This window comes from Salmo salar, chromosome ssa15 (assembly GCF_905237065.1).
Source record: "Salmo salar chromosome ssa15, Ssal_v3.1, whole genome shotgun sequence".
Taxonomy (NCBI): Eukaryota; Metazoa; Chordata; class Actinopteri; order Salmoniformes; family Salmonidae; genus Salmo; species Salmo salar.
In genome coordinates this window covers 58869313-58896759 of record NC_059456.1, presented here as the reverse complement: position 1 = coordinate 58896759, position 27447 = coordinate 58869313, and the positions used below count along the sequence as shown (strand labels likewise).

The window sequence follows — 27447 nt, the reverse complement described above, 5'->3', positions numbered from 1 at the left end:
TTGGGACATGGTTGCCTCCCGGGCGTGAGCCAGGTGCACATCTCTGGATTAGGATTCCGTTTTTTTCCAAATGCAAAAGTGTTTTCTTTATCTGCCTTCATCATGAAACCTAGTTTGAACATTCGAACATAAAAGACTGCCTCGTTGACAACATGACCGAACATCGCAGATTACTGTTCGATTAGAGGACGCTTTTCTGCCTCACCGTCACAGGCCAAACCCATGTGCACCACGGCTCAGCTTAATCGAACTTCCTCAGACAACGACCAATAGAGAATTATATCCTAAAAGGTTTATAAAATTAATTTGCATTGATTAAATATATTTAGATCACTCATCAATTGAAAACATAGGAGTGACTTATATTAATACACATTTTGTCATCATAATATTTAACTGAATAATGAATCTCTCCCAATGTTGACGTTTATTATATATTTGTTCACGTTAATATTACAGAGTGAATACCTACTTTTCGGACATTTCCGGTAGTGCTTTCACAACATCCAAGATGGCGGCCATCCTCGTTTCGTACTGGAGGGATTCAGATAATGAGACCAAATCTCATGTTAATCCTGAAAAGGTTGACCCCGATGCTCTGGCACATCTTCAACAGTTGAAATCTGGCAAAACAATGTCACTGACTGTCCTCAATTCAGCTCCTGAGGTCGCCGTAAAGGTACGTGAGATAGCTAGGCATGTTATTAGCCGGCTGCTAATGTAGCTAACGTTAGCTTGTGAATAAAAAAAAACCTAAATGTAACGTTAACTTAATAGCCACTTAGCTAGCTACACTACATGGACCGTTGAAAGTAAAGTCACTAATTTAGCTAACGTTAGTCGATAATAATTTGATGCTGACGCGTAACACTAAGTAGCTAGCTGAGTCAAAAGGGGTTCAGTAATGTCGTTAGCTGGTCAGGCGGGGAAATGTTAACTGTCTTTAGCTTGCTAGTTAACGTTAGATAGCCAACTTGCTGTTAACGATAACTTGAAGAACGTTGTGATTATGGTAGCCTATAGGGCGATACATTGGGCTGCACGAGTTTTGCGATTACAAGTGTCACCCATACTGATCAGCCAACACTCCCGTCAAACGGGAGCGAACGCATCTCAATTCAAAGACTGTTTAAGAATGGTACCCAACGTTTGTGGGAAACTTGTTGTTTTGTACTGAACGTGACGGTTTTGTCGTCACCCAAGGTAACAACGTTTAATGAACTGAACGCAACACGATAGATGTGGGACAGCTAACTTCAAGACCCTTTAATTTAAGTGTCTTCATAGTTTGATGATTGATCAGAGTGGTTAGCGGTATAGAACCTGTCATGTTTCTTCACTCCAACAGGAGGCTGTGGAGACTGGCGTACATCTGGACCCCTCTCTCAAAGAGGTCACCTACAACCCCACATATGAAACCATGTTTGCGCCAGAGGTCAAATTAACATTAAAACATTTTAATCAAGTAAACTTCCTTACTTCATTCTGACTGTACCTACCTAAGATGTTCATCATTATCATATTCACATTGCACCCCTTCTAGTTCGGTCCTGTCAACCCATATAAAAGTCAACAGGTGGCTGCACCCAGGAATTTGCTGTCTGGCTATGCAGAGCCTGCTCACGTCAACAACTTTATGTTTGAACAGCAGAGGAGGACCTTCTCCACCTTTGGTAAATATACCTTATTCACACCCCAGTCATTGTCTATGATAGAACGTAGAGCTGTGAAGAGGTCAGCCTTCCTTCCACCTTAAATCTAAAGGTTTAGGGGAATGTAGCATCTTAGTTATTTTTTTCACTTGTTATTCGCCGTTGCTTTCAGGCTATGCTCTGGATCCGTCTGTGGATACAAGTCAAAACTCCTCCAATAGCTACATTGGTGCAGTGGAAGAGGCAGAGAAAAATAAAGTTAATTTCCTGCTCATTTTGTTTTGCTTGTGGTGGCTACCCTGTGTAAGTGACATCATCCTACGTCATACTTCCGGCGTCATGTCCCGACTCTCTTGAATGGGCTTCAAGAATATATAATAAAATTCATGAAAACGTGGTTATTTAACATATATCAGATTCATATTTGTTTTCGTGTATTGATTCAGTCATACCCGATGTCTGTTATCAAAATATTTGACACAGTAAGACATCAACGGAAGTTAGGAAAGTCTGATATGGACCACATCCCCTGCTGTTTTGGTAGCATGTCGGAGCGTGCCTGCTTGAGCTGAGGACTTACAGGACGGTAAGAACCTGTTAATAGGCTGTTTGATGTTTTATATTATTTTACACACATTTGTTTTTACTGAACATTGCCAGCCAGTACTTTTGAAAAATGCTATCCCTCCCGAAAAAAATGTATACCGGCAAGCTGTCGTAAGATTTGCAGTTCGTGTGTAGATTTTCGGCTTCTTGCTTCTTCTTGGCCGTCAAATACGTTGAAACACGGCACTTGGAAATAAGTATGCAATTTAATATACAGTTTTATCTTAAATAGCCGTGTTTTCATTTTCTCATTCTTAGCCACAAAACAAAGAATATGGAGGTAAAATTGACGCGTCACTTGCACATCGTGTATGTTGCTAGCCGGTAAGGGGGATGTTTTGAAACACAATGGAAAGCCGTTGAAATGTGTAGTCAATGCTTTCTATAACAGTCAGTGAAAGAAAGGGAACAAAATGACAGTTTCTCTTGTTTCTCCTCTGGTAGGATTGACTGTGTTTGAGGTTGGCCCAAAGAAGACTGACAAGAGGAAAAAGGTGCAAGGAGGTGAAGCGAATAACATTCACAATTACCTCGGGCCCTGGGCGAAATACGTGGATGAAAAGGACGGCGCCAAACCATCAGAGGTAATCAATAAATCAATCAAACTATATTATGTGAAGCTCAAACAAAATTTGGATGCTTGGATTATACAGCAGCAGTGTGGTTATTTGGACATAACTGCTTTTCCTCAGAAAAGGATATTGTCTGATTCTGACCGATTGTTTTCTGCTGACTGGTCTGTAGGAGGAACAGAAGGAGCTGGATGAGATCACAGCCAAGAGGCAGAAGAAGGGAAGGAACGAGGAAGAGGCTCTGGCGGAGGAGAAGACCATTCTCCATGGTAACTAACACTCATCTCCGCAATTACTACTTACATAACTGAACTGATCAGCACTCACTCAAATGAAGAGAGAATGAGATGTTCACCGTTATGTAGTACGTTCTCAATGTCTTACTGTTTATATACTGTGTCTCCAGTCAAAGATGCGTACGACTACCAGGGGAGGTCATACCTCCACGTACCCCAAGACGTGGGCATCAACCTGCGTACTGCAGACATCCCAGACAAGTGTTACCTGCCCAAGAAACAGATCCACCTCTGGTCTGGACACACCAAGGTAGGGTGTGTGTGTGTTAGTTAGGGTGGTGTACTGTGTACTGGAGTATTTTGAAATACACTCATCGGGGTTAGCTATTATTATACTGTGATACACACTTCACAGCGTCTGTCATATTTACAGAGACGGGAAATGTATAACTATATGTTCACTATCTAAGATGTGCCAAATAAATTATCTCCAGCTCAGGGCTCCAGCTATGCATTTGGTTTGCTAAGTGGATGGCTTGCAACATCAAGCTTCTTGGTCACAGCAGAGACAATCAATCCCCTCCTGGATCTAGATCCCTGCTCCCTAAATGTGTTTTGTGTGTAAATCATTATTACATTTTTTTTGTTGCTTTTGGAAAGAAATGGCGCCTCTTGTGTGCACTTCGAGTAATACCATATACCCCAGTATGAGAAGGAACGTTATGAAATCTTGAGACCGCCCAAACCTACTTTTCAGAGGTTGAGTGAGGGAACACTCATCAGTCACTCAGTTGCATCCAAAGATATTGGCATCCTTGCACTTTTCTAGAGTAATTCCCTATTTCTTCTAAAATAATATGAAATTGCGACACCTCTGGTCTCCAACTTATTGGATTTTCAACATTGCACAAGCAATTACATTTTGTTCACTTAAGTTTACAAATTTAGTTTAGAAAATAAAGACAAATGTTATGAACAGAGTTATTGGTACCCTGGAGCTAGTACTTGATTGCAAAGACTTTGGCCAATATAACTGCAGACAAATGCTTCTTTTAGCCATCAATCAGCTTGCTGCACCTTTCTACTAGCAATTTGACCCACTCTTCAGCAGCAATTCTTTCATGTTTGAGAGATGCCCTCCACCAACTGAAGTGTTCAGATCTCACCTTACATTATTCAACCTCCCATATTAGATTGTCCTGTGTTCTTTTCATTGATGCTTAATTTGGTCATCGGTAAACACTTAGGGATGCAACGGTACAGTGGGCCCACAGTTCGGTATGTATTACGGTTTGTGGGCTACGGTAACGGTACGGTTTCGGTATCTTTATTTAAGAAAAAAAAAACATCACCCTTTCAATTTATTTGAAGAAATGGGGAATTATTTGGAATGCGCAAGGGTGCCAATATATTTGGCTGCAAATGTATGTAAGAGGAATTATAGCAATACCATACACACCTGCATGCTCAAAGACGGGCAGATTAATATTCTAATAATCTATTATGTCCGCACGTTAACCTCTCTTTCTCTCTCATTCTCTTTCTAGGGGGTCAGTGCTATCCGTCTGTTTCCTGTGTCAGGTCACCTGCTGCTCTCCTGCTCTATGGACTGTAAGGTCAAGGTAAGGAACACTCTTGCCTCGCTCAGACACCATCAAGTCCTCACTGAGGACCCAAAATCTGTCAGATTAAGCTAGAGATATCAGTTTTTTTGCGTTGGATGCGTTTCAATCCACCGCATCCACCTATGTCGCACGACCGCATCTGCGGTGAAAGGTGTGCGAACGGTTTGGTCTACATAGGCTATTATGACCCCTCTATGGAAGGATAACACTCTCACGAACATGATGGGGGTCTCCGTTTTGCTCTACGACCCCTACACGCGTCTTGGGACTCATCTGATGTCGGTACAACTGATCTGTCAACTTCTGTCTGTAGCATCCTAACAGTTTGGTCTACACACTCACCTTTGTCTCACCTTTCCACAAACACGTACATGTCAGTGGTTTTGTTCTAGGACACTCACAGGCCTCACAAGACTTGTCTGATGGTCCCCCGGGACCAGTTGAATTGTTTTATGGAAGTACTGTCAATGTGGAGACTGTTTAGTGGCAAAAATAAGAGGTTAAATGCATGTATACATTTTTTTAAATAAATAAAAACATTTTCCTGATCTTTCTTATCTCTCAGATATAGGACAGAGACTTCAGAACAAACTTACTTTAAAAAATGTTGGTGTACTATCTGTTGTTCTATATAGTGAATCAGTTATTCAATGTGTTTGCATGGCCTAACAGCAGTAAGCCAAAATATTTTTGGTTCAAATAATGTTATAATATATTTTGTTATACTTCAAGGGGTCTTAAAATTCTAAATCAAATGGCAAAATGATCCTTGGGATGACCTTAAAACAATTCAATTTAGCTTAGTAGAACCCCCACCTACCTGGTTTAGACAGAGCTTAGAGTCTTATGGGTGATTAACAACTCAGTCAGATCTTCAATTTTTCCTGTCCTCATCTCCCCTTTCCTGGCCAGATATACATATATTTTTTTAATGATATCTCTCTAAGGTAAACCAACATGTGTTTTTGGAGAAGGAGCATCTTCTCTTCCCCTCTGTTCTCTCACTCTTCCATCTGTCCCTTTCACTCTCCCATGGCTTAGATGAGTCATTCTATCCTGTGGATTTAGATATAAAGATGGCTCTGTTCTGTCAAAAGGTCTCTGGGCCCCCTGACTCCTCACTGTGTGTCTGGTAGAACGAGGAGCCTATTGGTTTTAATGCTTTTACTGTCTCAGATGAGCCCTTTGCTGATTTCTTATGAGACCCTGGGTGGTTGCCAATGGGACTGGTGCATCAGACACTGACCCATGCTGGTCGAATCTAGTCAAAGGATCACACAGTGCTTTTTAAAATATTTTCTTCTCTCATCCCTCTCCTCAGTTGTGGGAGGTGTATAACGAGAGGAGGTGCATACGGACATTTATCGGTAAGTGGACAATCTCTGTTTACTGTTTCACACTCTGTTTCTGTTATTCGTGTGTTTTGCTACAGGGATTACAATGCTCCTTGGGTTAAGAGAATAAGACCTTAGCTCAAACCACTAACTAGCCTAAGTGTTGTCATCTCTAAGGGTATACAAATCCAAATGCAATTCTTAGTCAATCAAGCACATCACTTCAACATACAATCTATCCACCAGTACAAGTTAGTTGGATTCCAATCAAGCACACTCCTCTCCCTTGGCAGATCTCATTAGTGTTTCTAATTCAACGCGGAGCGAACTTGATTCGTACATCGGGGGAATAATGGATGTCAGAGCGTCACACTGGGCAACGGTCAAGGAGAGTGACATCTCATTACCCTGTTTCCCACTATTCCAGAACTCTGTTGCGGTGGACCGTTAATTCAGCATTAATACATAAATGGAATGTGAGCTGACACTGTTGGGGGGAGGGGTGTAAGATAGAGCGCAAAGTGAACATTAATGGAACATAAGCTTTCCGCTGAGTGTTGAGGATAGGTTTAGAGTAGACAGAGGCATAGAGCTGGGAATTGCATGCAGGTCACTCCTCATCCCTCCCTCCTGTGGACAGGCTGGGCTGTCAGAGTAGATTGTTTTCCTTAAGCTGTGTTTCTGCCTGTCGGCTCCCTCAAACACCATGTATAATTCAACAGCCCTGGGTAGATGGGGGGAGGAGTGTATAGAGGGCAAGAAATGGAGAGATGAAGAGTGCGTTTGTTTCAGGAATGGAGCTTCAGAGAGCGCAGTGGGGTTATTTCAGAGTAGCAAGTGAGCTAACTAAAGTGCTAACGTGTGTGTGTGGTGACGATGTCTAGCTTGAGTATGTCTGTGTGTTTTGCCCTACCTTACAGCACATCTCAAGCCAGGTCTGTACAGTGCCTGTGGGGTTAGGAGTCTGTGCTGTTACAGTAATGAGATGTGGGATAGGCCTGGTTAGAGCGTGGACAGACAGATGGCTAGCCTCGACGGGAACCTGTTATTGTTGTTGTAGGCTTTCTTAACAAGAGGGGCGCCTGAGAGGGGGGAGAGAGACCAGCGGGACCAGACGTTACTTAACCTGACTCTATAGACACGCACACACATACAGTTGAAGTCGGAAGTTTACATACACTTAGGTTGGAGTCATTAAAACTCGTTTTTCAACCACAAATTTCTTGTTAACGAACTATAGTTTTGGCTAGTCGGTTAGGACATCTACTTTGTGCATGACACAAGTAATTTTTCCAACAATTGTTTGCAGACAGATTATTTCACTGTATCACAATTCTAGTGGGTCAGACATTTACATACACTAAGTTGAATGTGCCTTTTTAAACAGCTTGGAAAATTCCAGAAAATGATGTCATGGCTTTAGAAGCTTCTGATAGGCTAATTGACACAATTTGATTCAATTGGAGGTGTACCTGTGGATGTATTTCAAGGCCTACCTTCAAACTCAGTGCCTCTTTGCTTGACATCATGGGAAAATCAAAAGAAATCAGCCAAAACCTCAGAAAGAAAATTGTAGATCTCCACAAGTCTGGTTCATCCTTGGGAGCAATTTCCAAACGCCTGAAGGTACCACGTTCATCTGTACAAACAATAGTACGCAAGTATAAACACCATGGTGCAAAAGTGCAAATCAATCCCAGAACAACAGCAAAGGACCTTGTGAAGATGCTGGAGGAAACCGGTACAAAAGTATCTATATCCACAGTAAAATTAGTCCTATATCGACATAACCTGAAAGGCCGCTCAGCAAGGAAGAAGCCACTGCTCCAAAACCGCCATAAAAAAGCCAGACTACGGTTTGCAACTGCACATGGGGACAAAGATTGTACTTTTTGGAGAAATGTCCTCTGGTCTGATGAAACAAAAATGGAACTGTTTGGCCATAATGACCATTGTTATGTTTGGAGGAAAAAGGGTTACGCTTGCATGCCGAAGAACACCATCCCAACCATGAAGCACGGGGGTGGAAGCATCATGTTTGTGGGGGTGCTTTGCTGCAGGAGGGACTGGTGCAGGAAGAATAGGCCAAAATTCACACAACTTTTTGTGGGAAGCTTGTAGAAGGCTACCCAAAATGTTAGCTCAAGTTAAACTATTTAAAGGCAATGCTACCAAAAACGAATTGAGTGTATGTAAAAGTCTGGCGCACTGGGAATGTGATGAAAGAAATAAAAGCTGAAATAAATCATTCTCTCTACTATTATTCTGACATTTCACCTTCTTAAAATCAAGTGGTGATCCGAACTGACCTAAGACGGAATCTTTACTAGGGACTAAATGTCAGGAATTGTGAAAAACTGAGTTTAAATGTATTTGGCTAAGGTGTATGTAAACTTCCGACTTCAACTCTAAACAGAGGGGAGGGAGAGTGTGAGAAGGAGGGATAGATGTAGGAAGGAGTGGAGACCAGGGGGATGAGTTGAGGGAAAGTGGGGTATAGTAGAGAGCTTCTCACTCCATGTCCCCTCATTGCTTAAGCTTGTTTTTCTTCCTTGATGTGCCCTCCCCCTCTCCCCACCCACCTCTTCTCTCTGACCGTCAGTTCCACTTTGGCTTTCAATCTCTTTCTTACCCTTTTTTTCTCTGATTTCATATTCCACCAATGAATGTGATTTGAAAGGCAGTCTGATCAGGGACTTTGACAGAATAACAGAACAGAAGGAATATGTGCATATAAAATTTGTGTGTTTCTGTGTCTCTCCCTCCAGGCCACAGTAAAGCAGTGCGGGATATTTGCTTCAACAACACTGGGTCTCAGTACATGAGTGCAGCCTACGACCGCTACCTCAAACTTTGGGACACCGAGACGGGGTCGGTTCAGCCGTGGTCATGATAGAATTGCCACAAACGTTCCACCATGTCTGGGGACTGTCATTGAACAGAACAGTCGTAGCAATGATAGAAATGGCACAAATAGAGCTTTCACGATTACTTGACATTCAGAGACGCATGTCAGTTCTGTTTAGCACAATTCAATGAGAATGTTTCATAATGTTGTGCCCTGCTGAAGGTGGCCAGCATGGTTGAACATTCAGATAGAAGTATGTTGTGTAGATCTGGGCACTACCAGTGGGACCAGAGAGAGTCTGCTCTCCCAGTAGAGGGCAGTAGAGAGACTCATCTGCCACTTGTTGTTCTGTAGAACCACTGACTTGTCGTAGCGCCTTGTGTACGAGTCAACGAGCTGTATGGTTAGGGGACATTTAATTTACGTTCTGTCAACTTGTGTTGATTAATTGAAAATGGCACATTTTTTTATGAGAATACATCAATTGTATTGAAGATGTTGGTTTTGACAAATCTGATTGAATTGTCATAATGCCACTGGGAAGTTATGGCTGGGTGTTTCTGCACTATAATGATGACAATGTGTGTTGTAGACAATCTGTGTGGGTTCTTCTCAAATGTGTAGTAAACTGTCCTTCCACAGGCCAGTGCATCTCCCGCTTCACCAACAGAAAGGTGCCATACTGTGTCAAGTTCAATCCAGACGAGGACAAGCAGAATCTGTTTGTGGCTGGCATGTCTGATAAGAAGATTGTTCAGGTACTGTCATGTAGAGGTCGACCGATTAATCGGAATGGTAGATTGATTAGGGCAGATTTCAAGTTTTCATAACAATCGGAAATGGGTATTTTTGGATGCCGATTTGGCCGATTTATTTTTGGTTTTGTAATTATTATTTTTTTAAATATTTTTTTAACCTTTATTTAACTAGGCAAGTTAGTTAAGAACACATTCTTATTTTCAATGACGGCCTAGGAACGGTGGGTTAACTGCCTTGTTCAGGGGCAGAACGACAGATTTTTACCTTGTCAGCTCGGGGATTCAATCTTGCAACCTTACGGTTAACTAGTCCAACGCTCTAACCACCTGCTTTACATTGCACTCCACGAGGGGCCTGCCTGTTACGCGAATGCCGTAAGAAGCCAAGATAAGTTGCTAGCTAGCATTAAACTTATAAAAAACAATCAATCATAATCACTAGTTAACTACACATGGTTGATACTACTAGTTTATCTAGCCTGTCCTGCGTTGCATATAATCGCGTAGGTACACGTTGCTCCAACCATAAACATCAATGCCTTTCTTAAAATCAATACACAAGTATACATTTTTAAACCTGCATATTTAGTTAATATTGCCTGCTAACATGAATTTCTTTTCACTAGGGAAAATGTGTCACTTCTCTTGCAAACAGAGTCAGGGTATATGCAGCAGTTTGGGCCGCCTGGTTCGCTGCGAACTGTGAAGAATATTTCTTCCTAACAAAGACAGCCGACTTCGCCAAACGGGGGATGATTTAACAAAAGCGCATTTGCGAAAAAAGCACAATCGTTGCACGACTGTACCTAACCATAAACATCAATGCCTTTCTTAAAATCAATACACAGAAGTATATATTTTTAAACCTGCATATTTAGCTAAAAGAAATCCAGGATAGCAGGCAATATTAACCGGGTGAAATTGTGTCATTTTACGTTCATTGCGCGCAGTCAGGGTATATGCAACAGTTTGGGCCGCTGCAAACTAATTTGCCAGAATTTTTACATAATTATGACATAACATTGAAGGTTGTGCAATGTAACAGGAATATTTAGATTTAGGGATGCCACCCATTAGATAAAATATGAAACGGTTCCGTATTTCACTGAAAGAAAAAATGTTTTGCTTTCAAGATGATAGTTTCCGGATTCGACCATATATTAATGACCAAAGGCTCGTATTTCTGTGTGTTATTATGTTATAATTAAGTGTATGATTTCATAGAGCAGTCTGGGGTCCCGTGTGGCTCAGTTGGTAGTGCATGGTGTTTGCAATGCCAGGGTTGTGGGTTCGATTCCCACGGGGGACCAGTACGGGGAAAAAATGTGTGAAATATATGAAATGTCTGCGTTCACTACTGTAAGTCGCTCTGGATAAGAGCGTCTGCTAAATGACTAAAATGTAAAATGACAGAGCGGTGGTAGGAGGCAGCAGGCTTGTAAGCATTCATTCAAACAGCACACTTGTGCGTTTTGCCAGCAGCTCTCCGCTGTGCTTCAAGCATTGCGCTGTTTATGACTTCAAGCCTGTCAACTCCCAAGATTAGGCTGGTGTAACCGAAGCTATACTGTTACACTGGCAATACTAAAGTGCCTATAAGAACATCCAATAGTCAAAGATATATGAAATACAAATCGTATAGAGAGAAATAGTCCTAGAATTCCTATAATAACTACAACCTAAAACTTCTTACCTGGGAATATTGAAGACTCATGTTAAAAGGAACCACTAGCTTTCATATGTTCTCATGTTAAATTGATTTTATTGATGTATTATATTAAGTTAAAATAAGTGTTCATTTAGTATTGTTGTAATTGTCATTATTTCAAATAAATAAAAATAAAAGAAAATCGGCCGATTAATCGGTAGCGGCTTTTTGGGTCCTACAATAATCGGTAGCGGTGTTGAAAAATCATAATCGGTCGACCGCTACTGTCATGACACACGCAACCTAGAGGCTGGTGGCAATACAAGAGAGCGAGCGAGAGATCTGTGAAAGACAACAACCTACTAGGCAGAGTCCCCTCGCTGGAAAAGCAATTAACTCTTTAACCTCTATGGGCCAGTGTAATCCCGTGGCGCGATATTCAAATACCTCAAAAATGCAAAAACTTCAATTTTTCAAACATATGACTATTTTACACCATTTTAAAGACAAGACTCTCGTTAATCTAACCACACTGTCCGATTTATCAAAAACCAGCTTTTTACATTAGCATGTGACTAGCATTCCCACCGAACACTGCCGGTGAATTTACTAAATTACTCACGATAAACGTTCACAAAAAACATAATTATTTTATGAATTATAGATACAGAACTCCTCTATGCACTCTATATGTCCGATTTTAAAATAGCTTTTTGGTGAAAGCACATTTTGCAATATTCTCAGTAGATAGCCCGGCATCACAGGGCTAGCTATTTAGACACCCAGCAAGTTTAGCACTCACCAAAGTCAGATTTACTATAAGAAAAATGTTATTAGCTTTGCTGTTCTTCGTCAGAATGCACTCCCAGGACTTCTACTTCAATAACAAATGTTGGTTTGGTCCCAAATAATCCATTGTTATATCCAAATAGCGGCGTTTTGTTTGTGCGTTCAAGACACTATCTGAAAGGGTAAATAAGGGTGACGAGCATGGCGCATTTCGTGACAAAAAAATTCTAAATATTCCATTACCGTACTTCGAAGCATGTCAACCGCTGTTTAAAATCAATTTTTATGCCATTTTTCTCGTAAAAAAGCGATAATATTCCGACCGGGAAAGCGTGTATACGTACAAAGAGAGAGAAAATAAAAACATCTCATGCACGAGCCTGAGTCTCATAGTACTCTGATCGGCCACTATCCAAACGCGATAATGTGTTTCAGCCTGGGGCTGCCTCGATATCATTCAGCTTTTTCCCGGGCTCTGAGAGGCTATGGGAGCCGTAGGAAGTGTCACGTTACAGCAAAGATCCTCAGTCTTCAATAAAAAGAGCCAAGATGAACAACAACTTGTCAGAGAGGGCGTTTGGAATCTTCTCAGGTTTTTGCCTGCCATATGAGTTCTGTTATACTCACAGACAACATTCAAACAGTTTTAGAAACTTTAGGGTGTTTTCTATCCAAAGCCAATAATTATATGCATATTCTAGTTACTGGGCAGGAGTAGTAACCAGATTAAATCGGGTACGTTTTTTTATCCAGCCGTGTCAATACTGCCCCCTAGCCCTAACAGGTTAAACAGACAATCTCTCTCCCTCTCTATTTTTGAATCATTTTGTCACCTTACTAAACTGTAATATCGGTGTGTGTGTTCTAGTGTTTGTCTAAGACAGGAGTGTTGTGTAATTTATTGTTCACATTACCGGTCTGTGTTTAACCTGTTTCAATATCTATTAATTGATCTCTTCTCTCTATCCTGTGCTTCCCCCCTCCACCAGTGGGACGTGAGGACAGGAGAGGTGGTTCAGGAGTATGACCGTCACCTGGGAGCGGTCAACACCATCACATTTGTGGATGAGAACCGCCGTTTCGTCAGCACGTCTGACGACAAGTCCCTCCGCGTGTGGGAGTGGTAAGTGACAAACAAGAGACTGCTGAGCTTCTTGTCTGCACCGACCCTACCATAGCTTTCAAGCTTGTGTGTATTGGCTGACGGTCTGAATCAGCACCGTTAATTATGAGATGGAGATGATTCAACGACATTGTTGATGAGTAGCATCACTCTTTGTATTATACTTCATTTGCATAATATAGCTTGCTTGTACATTGGAGCCAACAGCTTGTCCTGACGGTGTTCTAGATGCCTCTCTGCAAACTGAACTCATTGCCAGAGTGTTTCACAAGTAATAAAGTGCAAATGAGATTGGAGGAGGAATGTGTTTGGTTGAATTGGGTTAGGGTGCTGCTATGGGTGGCAGGTCATGGGAAGTTCACTACTCTTGAATTCCTCGAAGTCCCCTCTTCTAGCGAAGTGCCTAGCTTGTAATGTCAGGGTCTTACATAACTGCTCCTGTTCCGCTTTCATGTTTACTTATTTGCTCATGACGTGTTTAGATTTTTATAGAAAAATACAAAAGGTTTTACACCAGGGGTGTCAAACAAATTTTGCCCCGGGTCGGCATTTGGTCTTCAACGATGTCCAAAGGGCCGTACTTAAAATGTGTTATTTCCATGCCGTCCAATTAAAAAAAATATATACATAAAAATAAAAAAAATAGCAATAGTCCTCTGTCCATTTAAAAAAAAATAAAAAAAAAAAAATAAATAAATGATGCTCCCTGACTGTAGTGATTATTAGCAAGCTGGACAGTCAAGAAACTGTATGAATGTAGGTCCATTGACTGCACAGCACAGGAGGTTGGTGGCATCTTAATTAGGGCTCGTAATGACGAGCGGTATTTGTGGAATGGTATCTGCATATGTTTGATGCCATTCCATTTGCAACGTTCCGGCCATTATGAGCCGTTCTCCCCTCCGCAGCCTCCTGTGGTTCACAGTGATAATGACCAAGCTAGATAGTCAATGTATGAATTTAGGTCCATTATTATTTCTACACAGTTTCCATTTGGTTTTAGTCATTTTAAAGTATATATAGTTCATTTCCCTTTTTTTTATTTTTTTAAACCAACCGTGGGCCAGATTGGACCCCCTCGCGAGCCGGATCCAGCCCGCAGGCCATATGTTTGATACCTTTTTTTAGACATTCATGTTCTCTCTTTCCACCGCTAAGATGATAAATATTTAAGACCCGGTGACGGATGGACATTTCACAAGGATTCTTAGAGGGAACACAGATTCCACTAAATACCCCTTTTTCAACCAGTTGTGATTCTTTCTGCAATATCTGGTTGGCGTGTGTGTTTAAACTGTAGGATTGACTGGTAGGAAGAGGGTGCCAGGTGTGGGTTTAGTAGTGGAGGGAGTGGGTTTGGTTGGTGAGAAGGGAGTGATATGCGCTCTTGGACAGCCCAATTCTGATCTTTTTACACTAATTGGTCTTTTGACCGACCAGGTCAGCTCTTTTGACAATAATTGTGCAAAAGATCAGTTAGGCTGCGTTTACACAGGCAGCCCATGTGAGCGACGGGCTTGAGTGCACATCCACTTTTTGGTCTCTGCTGTAGTTTTGACAGTTGACTGGAGACATTGTACTTGCACTTGTTATCTTTCACAGTAGAATGTGCTTGTTAGGGTAGTGTGAGAAACATGCAGTCTTTTGGCTTTGAGTGTTGAGTATTTGAGTGTATTGCACACTCCATTCAGGGTCCTCTCAGGGGCTTTGGGAGTGTAGTGGGGGTGCGAGAGGGGTTTGTTATGGTGGAGAGAAGAAATGTGCCAACGAAAGGCTTTACTGCCCCCACTCTGTCTCCCCTGGATACCACCTGGCTGGCTCTGGACTCCCCCTCTCCCCAGCTCAGCTGAATTAGGCAAAAATAAACATGGAGTCACATCACTGACATGGAGATAGAGGTGGTAAGTGTAGTGGGAAATATGGGGATTTGGAATGAGACAGGAATGAGTCCTTGTTCACACACAGGCATATCATAAACTCTACCACCCCCTTGGCTCCTTTTGTGGCCAACACACCCACAGAGTGAACAGCTCTCTCAGAGGCTGGCTGTCAGTAGTTGAGGTATATTTGTTGCGGATGTAGAGATGGGCTAGGCACGATTTAGAATCAATACAGTGTACTACACTATGCCAGCAAGGGACATCAAGTCCTTATTATAAACACATCATTAACACACACACACAGAGTGAGTTACTGCCAACCTTCCCCCGGTGGCTACAGGCTCTGCACCCCCTATACATTAGACACTGTTGAGGGTAAGATATAAACCAAGGGCCCTTTTGATCCAAGTTTCACAGAGGAGTGCTGATTTTTAGGATCAGTTTTGTCTTGTAAATCACAATGAATTTGATTACAAGGGGACCTGATCATAGATCAGCAGTCCAACTCTGAGTGAAGCTGTTAATGTGGATTAGGACTGACTGGGGAAAGTTAGGGTCTTCAGGGACACAGCTTCACCTGATGGTTTATGGGCTTTGGGAGGAAATGGCAGCAGTCCACTACAAACTCTGGTGGTGTTATTCATATCCTTGTTCTTTTTCTCTCCCAGCTCTATCTGTCTCTTTCCCAGCAACGCAGGCACATTGAGAGCAGGGTTATTTTTGGAGCTCTGAGAGGAGATTTCACGTGTTTCGCTTGTGTTCAGAGACTTAGTTTGGCCTGACTTCTCTGCTGTTGACGTCAGCCAGCACTCGCTCAGGGGGCCATTTTGGGTTGCGTGTGTGCACATGCTCTACATTTTATCTTGTTTAATCCTACGACTGACTGCATGTACATGTTATGTTGATAAGGTGTTGTATTCAGGATCATAGGCAGATATTTTTCTGTAGTTCCCCCTGGTTTGAAAATGGCTGTCCTTTTCCTTCTGTTCCTGGTTTGTTGGGTGGAGATAGGCCTAGCTGGTGTTTATAGGATAGAACTGTGCAGCACTGCTACTCTAAACCACTCCAGCTGTTTGTTGTCTGAGAGAGGGGGAGGGAGGGATGGAAGAGGGAGCGAGACAGCGATGGCCTCAGTCCAAATAGACAGCCTCATACTGAGTGAGCAGTCTCAAACCCGACCAAATCCCCCCCAAAAAATTCTTCCCTTATCGAAGTTGCCAAAAGAGTCTGTCATTGAAATCAGACCCTAGTCCCTGTTGCTTCCTAGGGTCGGGCTTTCGAGACTACTGAGTGAGGGGAGAGGAGGATCAAGTCAACACGCACGCGCACACACACACACACACACAACGTTAGTCACAGTCATAGACAATCTGCAGGCTGCCACAGGGGTTGTTGTCTTTCATGCACGCAGGCAGCCAGGTGGGACAGGACCAGGGAGTTGAATGATGCTGGGCAGACCCAAGAACAACATACCTCCATTTGACTCAAATTCTGAGAGTGGAGGGTTGAGAAAGGGAGAATGAGGAGAGCATGAGGACAGCGAGGGAAAGTGTAGATTTAATTGGATGCTAGCGTTTAAGCAAACTTTTATTTTTATTTTTTTACTTAACTGATTTGCCTAGTTAAATAAAAGGTTAAGATCACATTCTTATTTACAATGACGGCCTACCGGGGAACAGTGTGTTAACTGCCATGTTCAGGTGCAGAATGACAGATTTTTACCTTGTCAGCTCGGTGATTTGGATGTCTGCTAGAATCATGTCCTGCTTAGAAACAGCTCATGCTGCATTGCATGACTTTGTGAATGTTTCCAACTTGAGATCATTGCTGCTAGTTGTCAATACTCATGCCAGTAATGTCATTGTTGACCTTTGGACCGTACTTGACTGTACTCTAACTGATTTGTGACCGTGCTATGTTTTACAGGGACATTCCCGTGGACTTCAAGTACATCGCAGAGCCCAGTATGCACACAGACACACACAAACAGAGAGAGAGATTGGTGTACATATTCTGGCACTTAGCTTTTTATTTGTCCCATTCCGCCCTTCATACCCCTCTCCCCCATCCTCTCGTCCCCCATATCTTTCTCTGAGCTGTTCATATTTGTCCTGACATGGATTGTTTCTCTTTAGTCTACATAATGGATGAACTCTCACTGGGAGAGCAGACCACTCCACTCTGTCCCCCACAGCTCCACTCCTAAATGGCAGCCAGGCAGCAGCCCTAGCTGGGACTGCGTATGGAGCCTTTCTTCCTCTTATCGTTGTTATTTTCTCTCCACTTTAACAAAAGAGAGCTGAGGTTGGAGCAGTCGGGCGGAATTGGCCCAGTTGTTTTCATCCGTTTCTCATCCACATTTTGGAATAATGGCATCCTTTTTATGTGGGTTTGTTAGGGAGGCGCTCAGAAAAGGACACGCACGCAGTGGAACACACACACACACACATACACACACACACACACACACACACACACACACACACACACTAGTAATTTCCATCATGTTTCTTTTCAAGAAGTGCAGTGATTTGTGAAATGCTTTGACACAGCTGCCCAACCAGCATTGCTGTTACTGAGTCCCAGTGTCTGAGAAGGAGAGAGACGGGAGGGTTGCTAGCTAACTGAAAGTCTGTGAGGTTGACATAAAAGTTGTGTCCCAAATAGTGACCTATTCACTATATAGTGCACTACTTTTGAACAGGGACCAAAGTAGTGCACTATATAGGGAATAGGATGTCATTTGGGACGTAACCCAAGTCGGCATTCGGCCATCAAAAGTCTTCATATTTTCCAAAGGGAATGCTCATCTTTCTCAAGTGGTTAGGGAGAAGAGCTGCCAGTGCAGTCTTCTGTGGTGGTCCACTCATACAGACCATAAAAACGAGCATTTTCTTGAGCTCAACCAACCTGGCTTGTTCGACTCGCTCAATCTGCCTAGGAAAGATTTGTATGATTTTATTTCTACAATTGTATCCCATTCCCAACAAAACTGAGCTCCTCAAATGCATTAGCTGCTTTTCACACTGAAAAAGGTTGAACAGAAATATGTTGTTTTGAAATACCTTGGCCCAGGCCCATTGGAGAAGTCCTGACCTGGGCTCAACCCCTAACATCAGCATGCTCATACTAAAACTGCACTCTGAATAACTCTAAATCAAACCGTTTTTCTAAATGATATTGTATTTTCTCCCCTCGTAGGTAAGTGTCAGGCCTGTCAGTCCATGGACAACCAAATCCTGATCTTTGGAGCCCAGAACCGTTTTCGTCTGAACAAGAAGAAGATATTCAAGGGCCACATGGTGGCTGGCTACGCCTGCCAGGTGGACTTCTCCCCAGACATGAGGTAAGCGACGCAGAGTCCCATTCATTAGAGCACACCATTGCAAACAGTAGCAAAACGTTTCGCAACGAAACAAAAGTTTCTTATTGGACAAATTCAGGTAGTCCCTCCCCGTTTTTTAATGAATATGACCCAGGGCTTCAGGGGTCTGATGTTCAGTGACATCGCCCCCTAAATCAAATAAAAATGTTATTGGTCACATACACATGGCTAGCAGATGTTATTGCGAGTTGAGCGAAATGCTTATGCTTCTAGATCCAACAGTACAGCAGTATCTAACAGGTAATATCTAACAATTCCACAACAAAACCTAATACACACAATCTAGAAAAGGAATGGGATGAGAACATATAAGTACAAAATATATGGATGGGCAGTGACAGATGCAATAGTATAGATAGTGAAGAATACAGTATACATTATATACATATGAGATGAGTAATGTGAGATATGTAAACATTCTTAAAGTGGCGTTATTAAAGTGACTAGTGTTCCATTTATCAAAGTGGCCAATGATATCAAGTCTGTAGGTAGGCAGTTGCCTCTCTGTGCTAGTGGTGGCTGTTTAACAATCTGATGGCCTTGAGATAGAAGCTGTTTTTCAATCTCTCTTTCCCAGCTTTGATGCACATGTACCTACCTCGCCTTCTGGATGGAAGCGGGGTGAACAGGCAGTGGCTCGGGTGGTTATTGTCCTTGATGATCTTTTTTGCCTTCCTGTGACATCGGGTGTTGTAGGTGTCCTGGAGGGCAGGTAGTTTGCCCCCGGCGATGCGTTGGGCAGACTCCACCCTCTGGAGAGCCTTGCGGTTATGGGCGGTGCAGTTGCCGTACCAGGCTGTGATACAGCCCGACCGGATGCTCTCAATTGTGCACCTGTAAAAGTTAGTGAGGGTTTTTGTTGGCAGGCCACATTTTTTCAGCCTCCTGAGGTTGAAGAGGCGCTGTTGCGTCTTCTTCAACGCACTGTGTGCGTGGACCATTTCAGATTGTCAGTGATATGAACACAGAAGAAATTCAAACTTTTGAACTTCTCCACTGCTGCTGTCGCGTTGATGTGGATAGGGGGCTGCTCCCTTTGCTGTTTCCTGAAGTCCACGATCATCGCTTTTGTTTTGCTGACATTGAGTGGGAGTGTATTTTCCTGACACCACACTCCGAGGGCCCTCACCTCCTCCCTGTACACAGGCTGTCACGTTGTTGTTGGTAAGCAAGCCTACCACTGTTGTGTCGTCTGCAAACTTGATGATTGAGTTGGAGGCGTGCATGACCACGCAGTTATGAGTGAACAGGGAGTACAGAAGGGGGCTGAGAACGCACCCTTGTGGGGCCCCAGTATTGAGGATCAGTGGAGTGGAGATGTTGTTTCCTACATTCACCACCTGGGGGTGGCCCGTCAGGAAGTCCAGGACCCAGGGTCTCAAGCTTAATGATGAGTTTGGAGGGTACTATGGTGTTGAATGCTGAGCTGTAGTCAATGAACAGCATTCTTACATACAGTTGAAGTCGGAAGTTTACATACACCTTAGCCAAATACATTTAAACTCAGTTTTCACAATTTCTGACATTGAATCCTATTAAAAATTCCCTGTCTTAGGTCAGTTAGGATCACCACTTTATTTTAAGAATGTGAAATGTCCGAATAATAAAAGAGTGATTTATTTCAGCTTTATTTCTTTCATCACATTCCCAGTGGGTCAGAAGTTTACATACATTTGGTAGCATAGCCTTTAAAACTGTTTAACTTCGGTCAAACCTTTCAGGTACAAGCTTCCCGCAATAAGTTGGGTGAATTTTGGCCCATTCCTCCTGACAGAGCTGGTGTAACTGAGTCAAGTTTGTAGGCCTCCTTGCTCACACATGCTTTTTCAGTTCTGCCCACAGATTTCTATAGGATTGAGGTCAGGGCTTTGTGATGGCCACTCTAATACCTTGACTTTGTTGTCCTTAAGCCATTTTGCCACAACTTTGGAAGTATGCTTGGGGTCATTGTCCATTTGCGACCAAGGTTTAACTTCCTGACTGATGTCTTGAGATGTTGCTTCAATATGTCCACAATTTTCCTCCCTCATGATGCCATCTATTTTGTGAAGTGCACCAGTCCCTCCTGCAGCGAAGCACCCCCACAACATGATGCTGCCACCCCCCGTGCTTCACAGTTGTGATGGTGTTCTTCGGATTGCAAGCCTCCCCCTTTTCCCTCCAAACATAACGATGATCATTATGGCCAAACGGTTCTATTTTTGTTTCATCAGACCCGAGAACATTTCTCAAAATAGTATGATCTTCGTCCCCATGTACATTTGCAAACCATATTCTGGCGCTTTTGGAGCAGTGGCTTCTTCCTTGCTGAGCGACCTTTCAGGTTATGTTGATATAAGACTCATTTTACTATGGATATAGATACTTTTGTACCTGTTTCCTCCAGCATCTTCACAAGGTCCTTTGCTGCTGTTCTGGGATTGATTTGCACTTTTCGCACCACAGGACGTTCATCTCTAGGAGACAGAACGCGTCTCCTTCCTGAGTGGTATGACGGCTGCGTGGTCCAATGGTGTTTATACTTGCGTAATATTGTTTGTACAGATGAACGTGGTACCTTCAGGCGTTTGGAAATTGCTCCCAAGGATGAACCAGACTTGTGGAGATCTACAATTTTCTTTCTGAGCTCTTGGCTGATTTCTTTTGATTTTCCCATGATGTCAAGCAAAGAGGCACTGAGTTTGAAGGTAGGCCTTGAAATACATCCACAGGTACACCTCCAATTGACTCAAAGGATGTCAATTAGCCTATCAGAAGCTTCTAAAGCCACAACATAATTTTCTGGAATTTTCCAAGCTGTTTAAAAGCCACAGTCAACTTAGTGCATGTAAACTTCTGACCCACTGGAATTGTGATACAGTGAATTATAAGTGAAATAATCTGCCTGTAAACAATTGTTGGACAACTTACTTGTGTCATGCACAAAGTAGACGTCCTAACCGACTTGCCAAAACTATAGTTTGTTAACAAGAAATTTGTGGAGTGGTTGAAAAATGAGTTTTAATAAACTTCTGACTTCAACTGTAGGTATTCCTCTTGTCCAGATGGGATAGGGCAGTGTGATGGTGATTGCATCGTCTGTGGACCTATTGGGGCGGTAAGCAAATTGGAGTGGGTCTAGTGTGACAGATAGGGTGGAGGTGATATGATCCTTGACTAGTCTCTCAAAGCACTTCATGATAACAGAAGTGAGTGCTACGGGGCGATTAGTCATTTGGTTCAGTTACTTTTGCTTTCTTGGGAACAGGAACAATGGTGGCCTTCTTGAAGCGTGTGGGGACAGCGGACTGGGATAGAGAGAGATTGAATATGTCCGTAAACACTCCAGCCAGCTGGTCTGAGCATACTCTGAGGACGTGGCTCGTGATGCCGTCTGAGCTGGCAGCCTTGCGAGGGTTTTACTCCCGTCGGCCACGGAGAAGGAGAGCCCACGATCTTTGTTAACGGCCCGCGTCGGTGGCACTGTATTGTCCTCAAAGCGAGCAAAGATGTTTTTTAATTTGTGGGAGCAAGATGTCAATCAATATCTGCGACGGGGCTGGTTTTATTTTTGTAATCCGTTATTATCTATAGACTTTGCCACATATGTCTTGTCTGAGCCGTTGATTTGCAACTCCACTTTGTCTAAATACTGACGCTTTGCTTGTTTGATTGCCTTAGGAAGGAAATAACTGCACTGTTTGTATTCGGTCGCCTTGCCATGGTTAAATGTGGTGGTACGTGCTTTCAGTTCTGCACGAATGCTGCCATCAATCCATGGTTTCTGGTTCGGGAATGTTTTAATAGTTAGTGGGTACAAAATCTCCTATACACTTCCTTATAAACTCGCTCACCGAGTCAGCATATATGACAATGTTATTATCTGAGGCTACCCGGAACATATCCCAGTCTACGTGATCGAAGCAATCTTGAAGCGTGGAATCCGATTGGTCAGAACAGTGTTGGATAGACCTAAGCACGGCGCTTCCTGTTTTTAGTTTCTGCCTATAGGAGGGGAGCAACAAAATGGAGTCCTAGTCAGATTAGCCAAAAGGAGGTCAGGGGAGGGCCTTGTATGCATCGCTGAAGTTAGAGTAGCAAACGTCGAGCGTGTTACTTGCTCGTGTACAGCAATCAATATGCTCTATAGAATTTAGGTAGCCTTGTTCTCAAATTAGCTTTGGTAAAATCCCCAGCTACAATAAATGCAGCCTCAGGATATATGGTTTCCAGTTTGCATGAAGTCCAGTGAAATTCCTTGATGGTCGTCTTGGTATCCGCTTGCGGGGGGATATACACGGCTCTGATGATAACCGAGGAGAGCTCTTGGGGGAGAATGCGGTCGGCATTTGATTGTGAGGAATTCTAGGTCAGGTGAACAAAAGGACTTGAGTTCCTGTATGTTGTTACAATTACACCATTAGTCGTTAATCATGAAACATACACCCCGCCCTTCTTACCAAAGAGATGTTTATTCCTATCGGCGCAATACACTGAAAATCCCATTGGCTGTATGGACTCCCACAGCATATCCCCAGCTAACCATGTTTCTGTGAAGCAGAGTATGTTACAATCCTGGATATGTCTTTTGGAAAGCAACTCTTGCCCAGATTTTGTCGATTATATTAACTAGGGACTAGACATTAGTGAGTAATATGCTCGGGAGCGGTGGGTGGTGTGCGCGCATCCAAAGCCTCACTAGACCGCTCTGGCACCCTGTCCTCCGGCGGCATTGTTACAGCCTTTGGAATCATTTCAAATGCCCTGCGAGGTGCAAACAAAGGATCCGCTTTGGGAAAGTCGTATTCCTGGTTGTTGTGCTGGTAAGTTGAAGTCTCTCTGATATCCAATAGTTCTTCCTGGTTGTATGTAATAACACGTAAGGTTTTCTAGGCTAACAATGTAATAAATAATACATTCCAAAAAAAAAAAGATATATATAATTGCCTATAATTTCCACCTGTTGTCTATTCCATTTGCACAACAGCATGTGAAATTTATTGTCAATCAGTGTTGCTTCCTAAGTGGACAGTTTGATTTCACAGAAGTGTGATTGACTTGGAGTTACATTGTGTTGTTTAAGTGTTCCCTTTATTTTTTTGAGCAGTGTGTGTGTATATATATATATATATACACACACATACATACACATACATACGTACACACACACACAGCTCAAAAAAATAAAGGGAACACTTAAACAACACAATGTAACTCCAAGTCAATCACACTTCTGTGAAATCAAACTGTCCACTTAAGAAGCAACACTGATTGACAATAAATTTCACATGCTGTTGTGCAAATGGAATAGACAACAGGTGGAAATTATAGGCAATTAGCAAGACACCCCCAATAAAGGAGTGGTTCTGCAGGTGGGGACCACAGACCACTTCTCAGTTCCCATGCTTCCTGGCTGATGTTTTGGTCACTTTTGAATGCTGGCGGTGCTTTCACTCTAGTGGTAGCATGAGACGGAGTCTACAACCCACACAAGTGACTCAGGTAGTGCAGCTCATCCAGGATGGCACATCAATGCGAGCTGTGGCAAGAAGGTTTGCTGTGTCTGTCAGCGTAGTGTCCAGAGCATGGAGGCGCTACCAGGAGACAGGCCAGTACATCAGGAGACGTGGAGGAGGCCGTAGGAGGGCAACAACCCAGCAGCAGGACCGCTACCTCTGCCTTTGTGCAAGGAGGAGCAGGAGAAGCACTGCCAGAGCCCTGCAAAATGACCTCCAGCAGGCCACAAATGTGCATGTGTCTGCTCAAACGGTCAGAAACAGACTCCATGAGGGTGGTATGAGGGCCCGACGTCCACAGGTGGGGGTTGTGCTTACAGCCCAACACCGTGCAGGACGTTTGGCATTTGCCAGAGAACACCAAGATTGGCAAATTCGCCACTGGCCCCCTGTGCTCTTCACAGATGAAAGCAGGTTCACACTGAGCACGTGACAGACGTGACAGAGTCTGGAGACGCCGTGGAGAACGTTCTGCTGACTGCAACATCCTCCAGCATGACCGGTTTGGCGGTGGGTCAGTCATGGTGTGGGGTGGCATTTCTTTGGGGGGCTGCACAGCCCTCCATGTGCTCGCCAGAGGTAGCCTGACTGCCATTAGGTACCGAGATGAGATCCTCAGACCCCTTGTGAGACCATATGCTGGTGCAGTTGGCCCTGGGTTCCTCTTAATGCAAGACAATGCTAGACCTCATGTGGCTGGAGTGTGTCAGCAGTTCCTGCAAGAGGAAGGCATTGATGCTATGGACTGGCCCGCCCGTTCCCCAGACCTGAATCCAATTGAGCACATCTGGGACATCATGTCTCGCTCCATCCACCAACGCCACGTTGCACCACAGACTGTCCAGGAGTTGGTGGATGCTTTAGTCCAGGTCTGGGAGGAGATCCCTCAGGAGACCATCCGCCACCTCATCAGGAGCATGCCCAGGCGTTGTAGGGAGGTCATACAGGCACGTGGAGGCCACACACACTACTGAGCCTCATTTTGACTTGTTTTAAGGACATTAAATCAAAGTTGGATCAGCCTGTAGTGTGGTTTTCCACTTTAATTTTGAGTGTGACTCCAAATCCAGACCTCCATGGGTTGATAAATTGGATATTTATTGATTATTTTTGTGTGATTTTGTTGTCATCACATTCAACTAGGTAAAGAAAAAAGTATTTAATAAGATTATTTCTTTCATTCAGATCTAGGATTTGTTGTTTAAGTGTTCCCTTTATTTTTTGAGAGAGAGAGATAGAGATATATATATATATATATTTATTTATTTATTTATTTATTTATTTATTGCACAGGGTTCCTAATGACTAAAAGTGAAGCTTCCATCGATGGGGTCACCTGGTGTTTGTCTACATGGGATAGGTAACACAGCAATGGTACGAGCATGTTTTCAAATGGAGAATTTTTTTGTTTTCTAGTTTTTTTTAAATGTACCTGGAATCAACCCATGTATTATTGTTAGCAAAGGGTTTTTGAAGGGTGGAATGTTACAAACTTCAGGAAGAGATGGGGAGAGAGAAGCATGCCCTAAGCAGGTAATATTGTGTTTATCCAGAAACAGACAGATCCATACACTCACCTCTACTATCCTCTAAAACGAGTCCTTCAGTCATTGAGTGTTTCTGAGGATATCCTGTACTTAGTGCCTAATATACACCCCTCCAGGAGAGAGCTAACCAGGCCACCTACCTAATTTTAGCACAAACCCCAATTAAGAACCCCCTCACCCTCCCCGTGTTGCCCCCACCCTTCCCCGTGCCCCATCGCTCACCCTTATCAGCAGGTACCTTCGCTTCTCTTAGTAACCATGGAAACAGCAAGTACCCCCCCACCCCCTTCGAGCAGAAACCCAAATTCACACAACCTCTTAGGTGAAATGGAACAGGATACATTTTTAGTAGGGAGCCTAACCTCTTTCTCTCCTCCCTTCTCTCCCTTCTCATCCCTCTCTCTCTTGTAGCTATGTGGTGTCTGGCGATGCGGATGGGAAGCTGAATATCTGGGACTGGAAGACCACCAAGCTGTATCACCAGATCAAGGCCCACGACAAGGTGTGCATCAGCGCCCTGTGGCATCCGCATGAGACCTCCAAGGTCATCACCTGTGGCTGGGACGGACAGATCAAACTCTGGGACTAGAAACATGGGGGTGGGGGGTGCAGGGGGACTCCCTCTCTTTAGGGGGAGAGGTGGTCTTTCTGTCATGTATTTTCCATAATTTAATGGCAGCCATAGGGCTGGTATCCAGTCCTGTTTTAACTCAGTATATATTTCTACCCCATCTGAAGAGGGGACACCGGTGGATTGAACTTTGAACTGGTGATGTTGATGAAGAGTTGTATACATTTGAAGTTGGAAGTTTACATAGGCTTAGGTTGGAGTCATTAAAACTTGTTTTTCAACCACTCCACAAATTTCTTGTTAACAAACTATAGTTTTCGCAAGTCGGTTAGGACATCTATTTTGTGCATGACCCAAGTAATTTTTCCAACAATTGTTTACAGGCAGATTATTTCACTTAGAATTCACTATCACAATTCCAGTGGGTCAGAAGTTTACATACACTAAGTTGACTGTGCCTTCAAACAGCTTGAAAAATTCCAGAAAGTGTCATGGCTTTAAAAGCTTCTGGTAGGCTAATTGACATAATTTGAGTCAATTGGAGGTGTGGATGTATTTCAAGGCCTACCTTCAAACTCAGTGCCTCTTTGCTTGACATAATGGGAAAATCCAAAGAAATCAGCCAAGACCTCAGAAAAAGCATTGTAGACCTCCACAAGTCTGGTTCATCCTTGGGAGCAATTTCCAAATGCCTGAAGGTACCACGTTCATCTGTACAAACAATAGTACGCAAGTATAAACACCATGGGACCATGCAGCCGTCATACGGCTCAGGAAGGAGACGCGTTCTGTCTCCTAGAGATGAATGTACTTTGGTGCGAAAAGTGCAAATCAATCCCAGAACAACAGCAAAGGACCTTGTGAAGATGCTGGAGGAATCAGGTACAAAAGTACCTATATCCACAGTAAAACGAGTCCTATATCAACATAACCTGAAAGGTCGCTCAGCAAGGAAGAAGCCACTGCTCCAAAACCACCATAAAAAGGCCAGACTACGGTTTGCAACTGCACATGGGGACAAAGATTGTACTTTTTTGAGGAATGTCCTCTGGTCTGATGAAACAAAAATAGAACTGTTTGGCCATAATGACCATTGTTATGTTTGGAGGAAAAAGGGGGAGGCTTGCAAGCCGAAGAACACCATCCCAACCATGAAGCACGGGGGTGGCAGCATCATGTTGTGGGGGTGCTTTGCTGCAGGAGAGACTGGTGCACTTCACAAAATAGATGGCATCATGAGGGAGGAAAATTGTGGACATATTGAAGCAACATCTCAAGACATCAGTCAGGAAGTTAAACCTTGGTCGCAAATGGACAATGACCCCAAGCATACTTCCAAAGTTGTGGCAAAATGGCTTAAGGACAACAAAGTCAAGGT

The 27447-nt window shown here is 43.3% G+C and overlaps 1 protein-coding gene across 1 annotated transcript; it reads left to right on the top strand.

Annotated features, from left to right (window-relative positions):
• On the top strand, positions 1–26556 carry LOC106571808 (pre-mRNA-processing factor 17). Its single transcript, XM_045695897.1, has 16 exons — positions 1–291; positions 460–679; positions 1349–1435; positions 1544–1673; positions 1825–1909; positions 2701–2842; positions 3003–3099; positions 3237–3376; positions 4614–4688; positions 6013–6058; positions 8794–8900; positions 9521–9631; positions 13058–13191; positions 16998–17045; positions 18241–18417; positions 25910–26556. Exons 2-16 carry the CDS (start codon positions 512–514, stop codon positions 26085–26087), a joined length of 1725 nt encoding a protein of 574 aa, XP_045551853.1. The 5' UTR covers positions 1–291; positions 460–511; the 3' UTR covers positions 26088–26556.
• Positions 26557–27447: the final 891 nt, after the last annotated feature.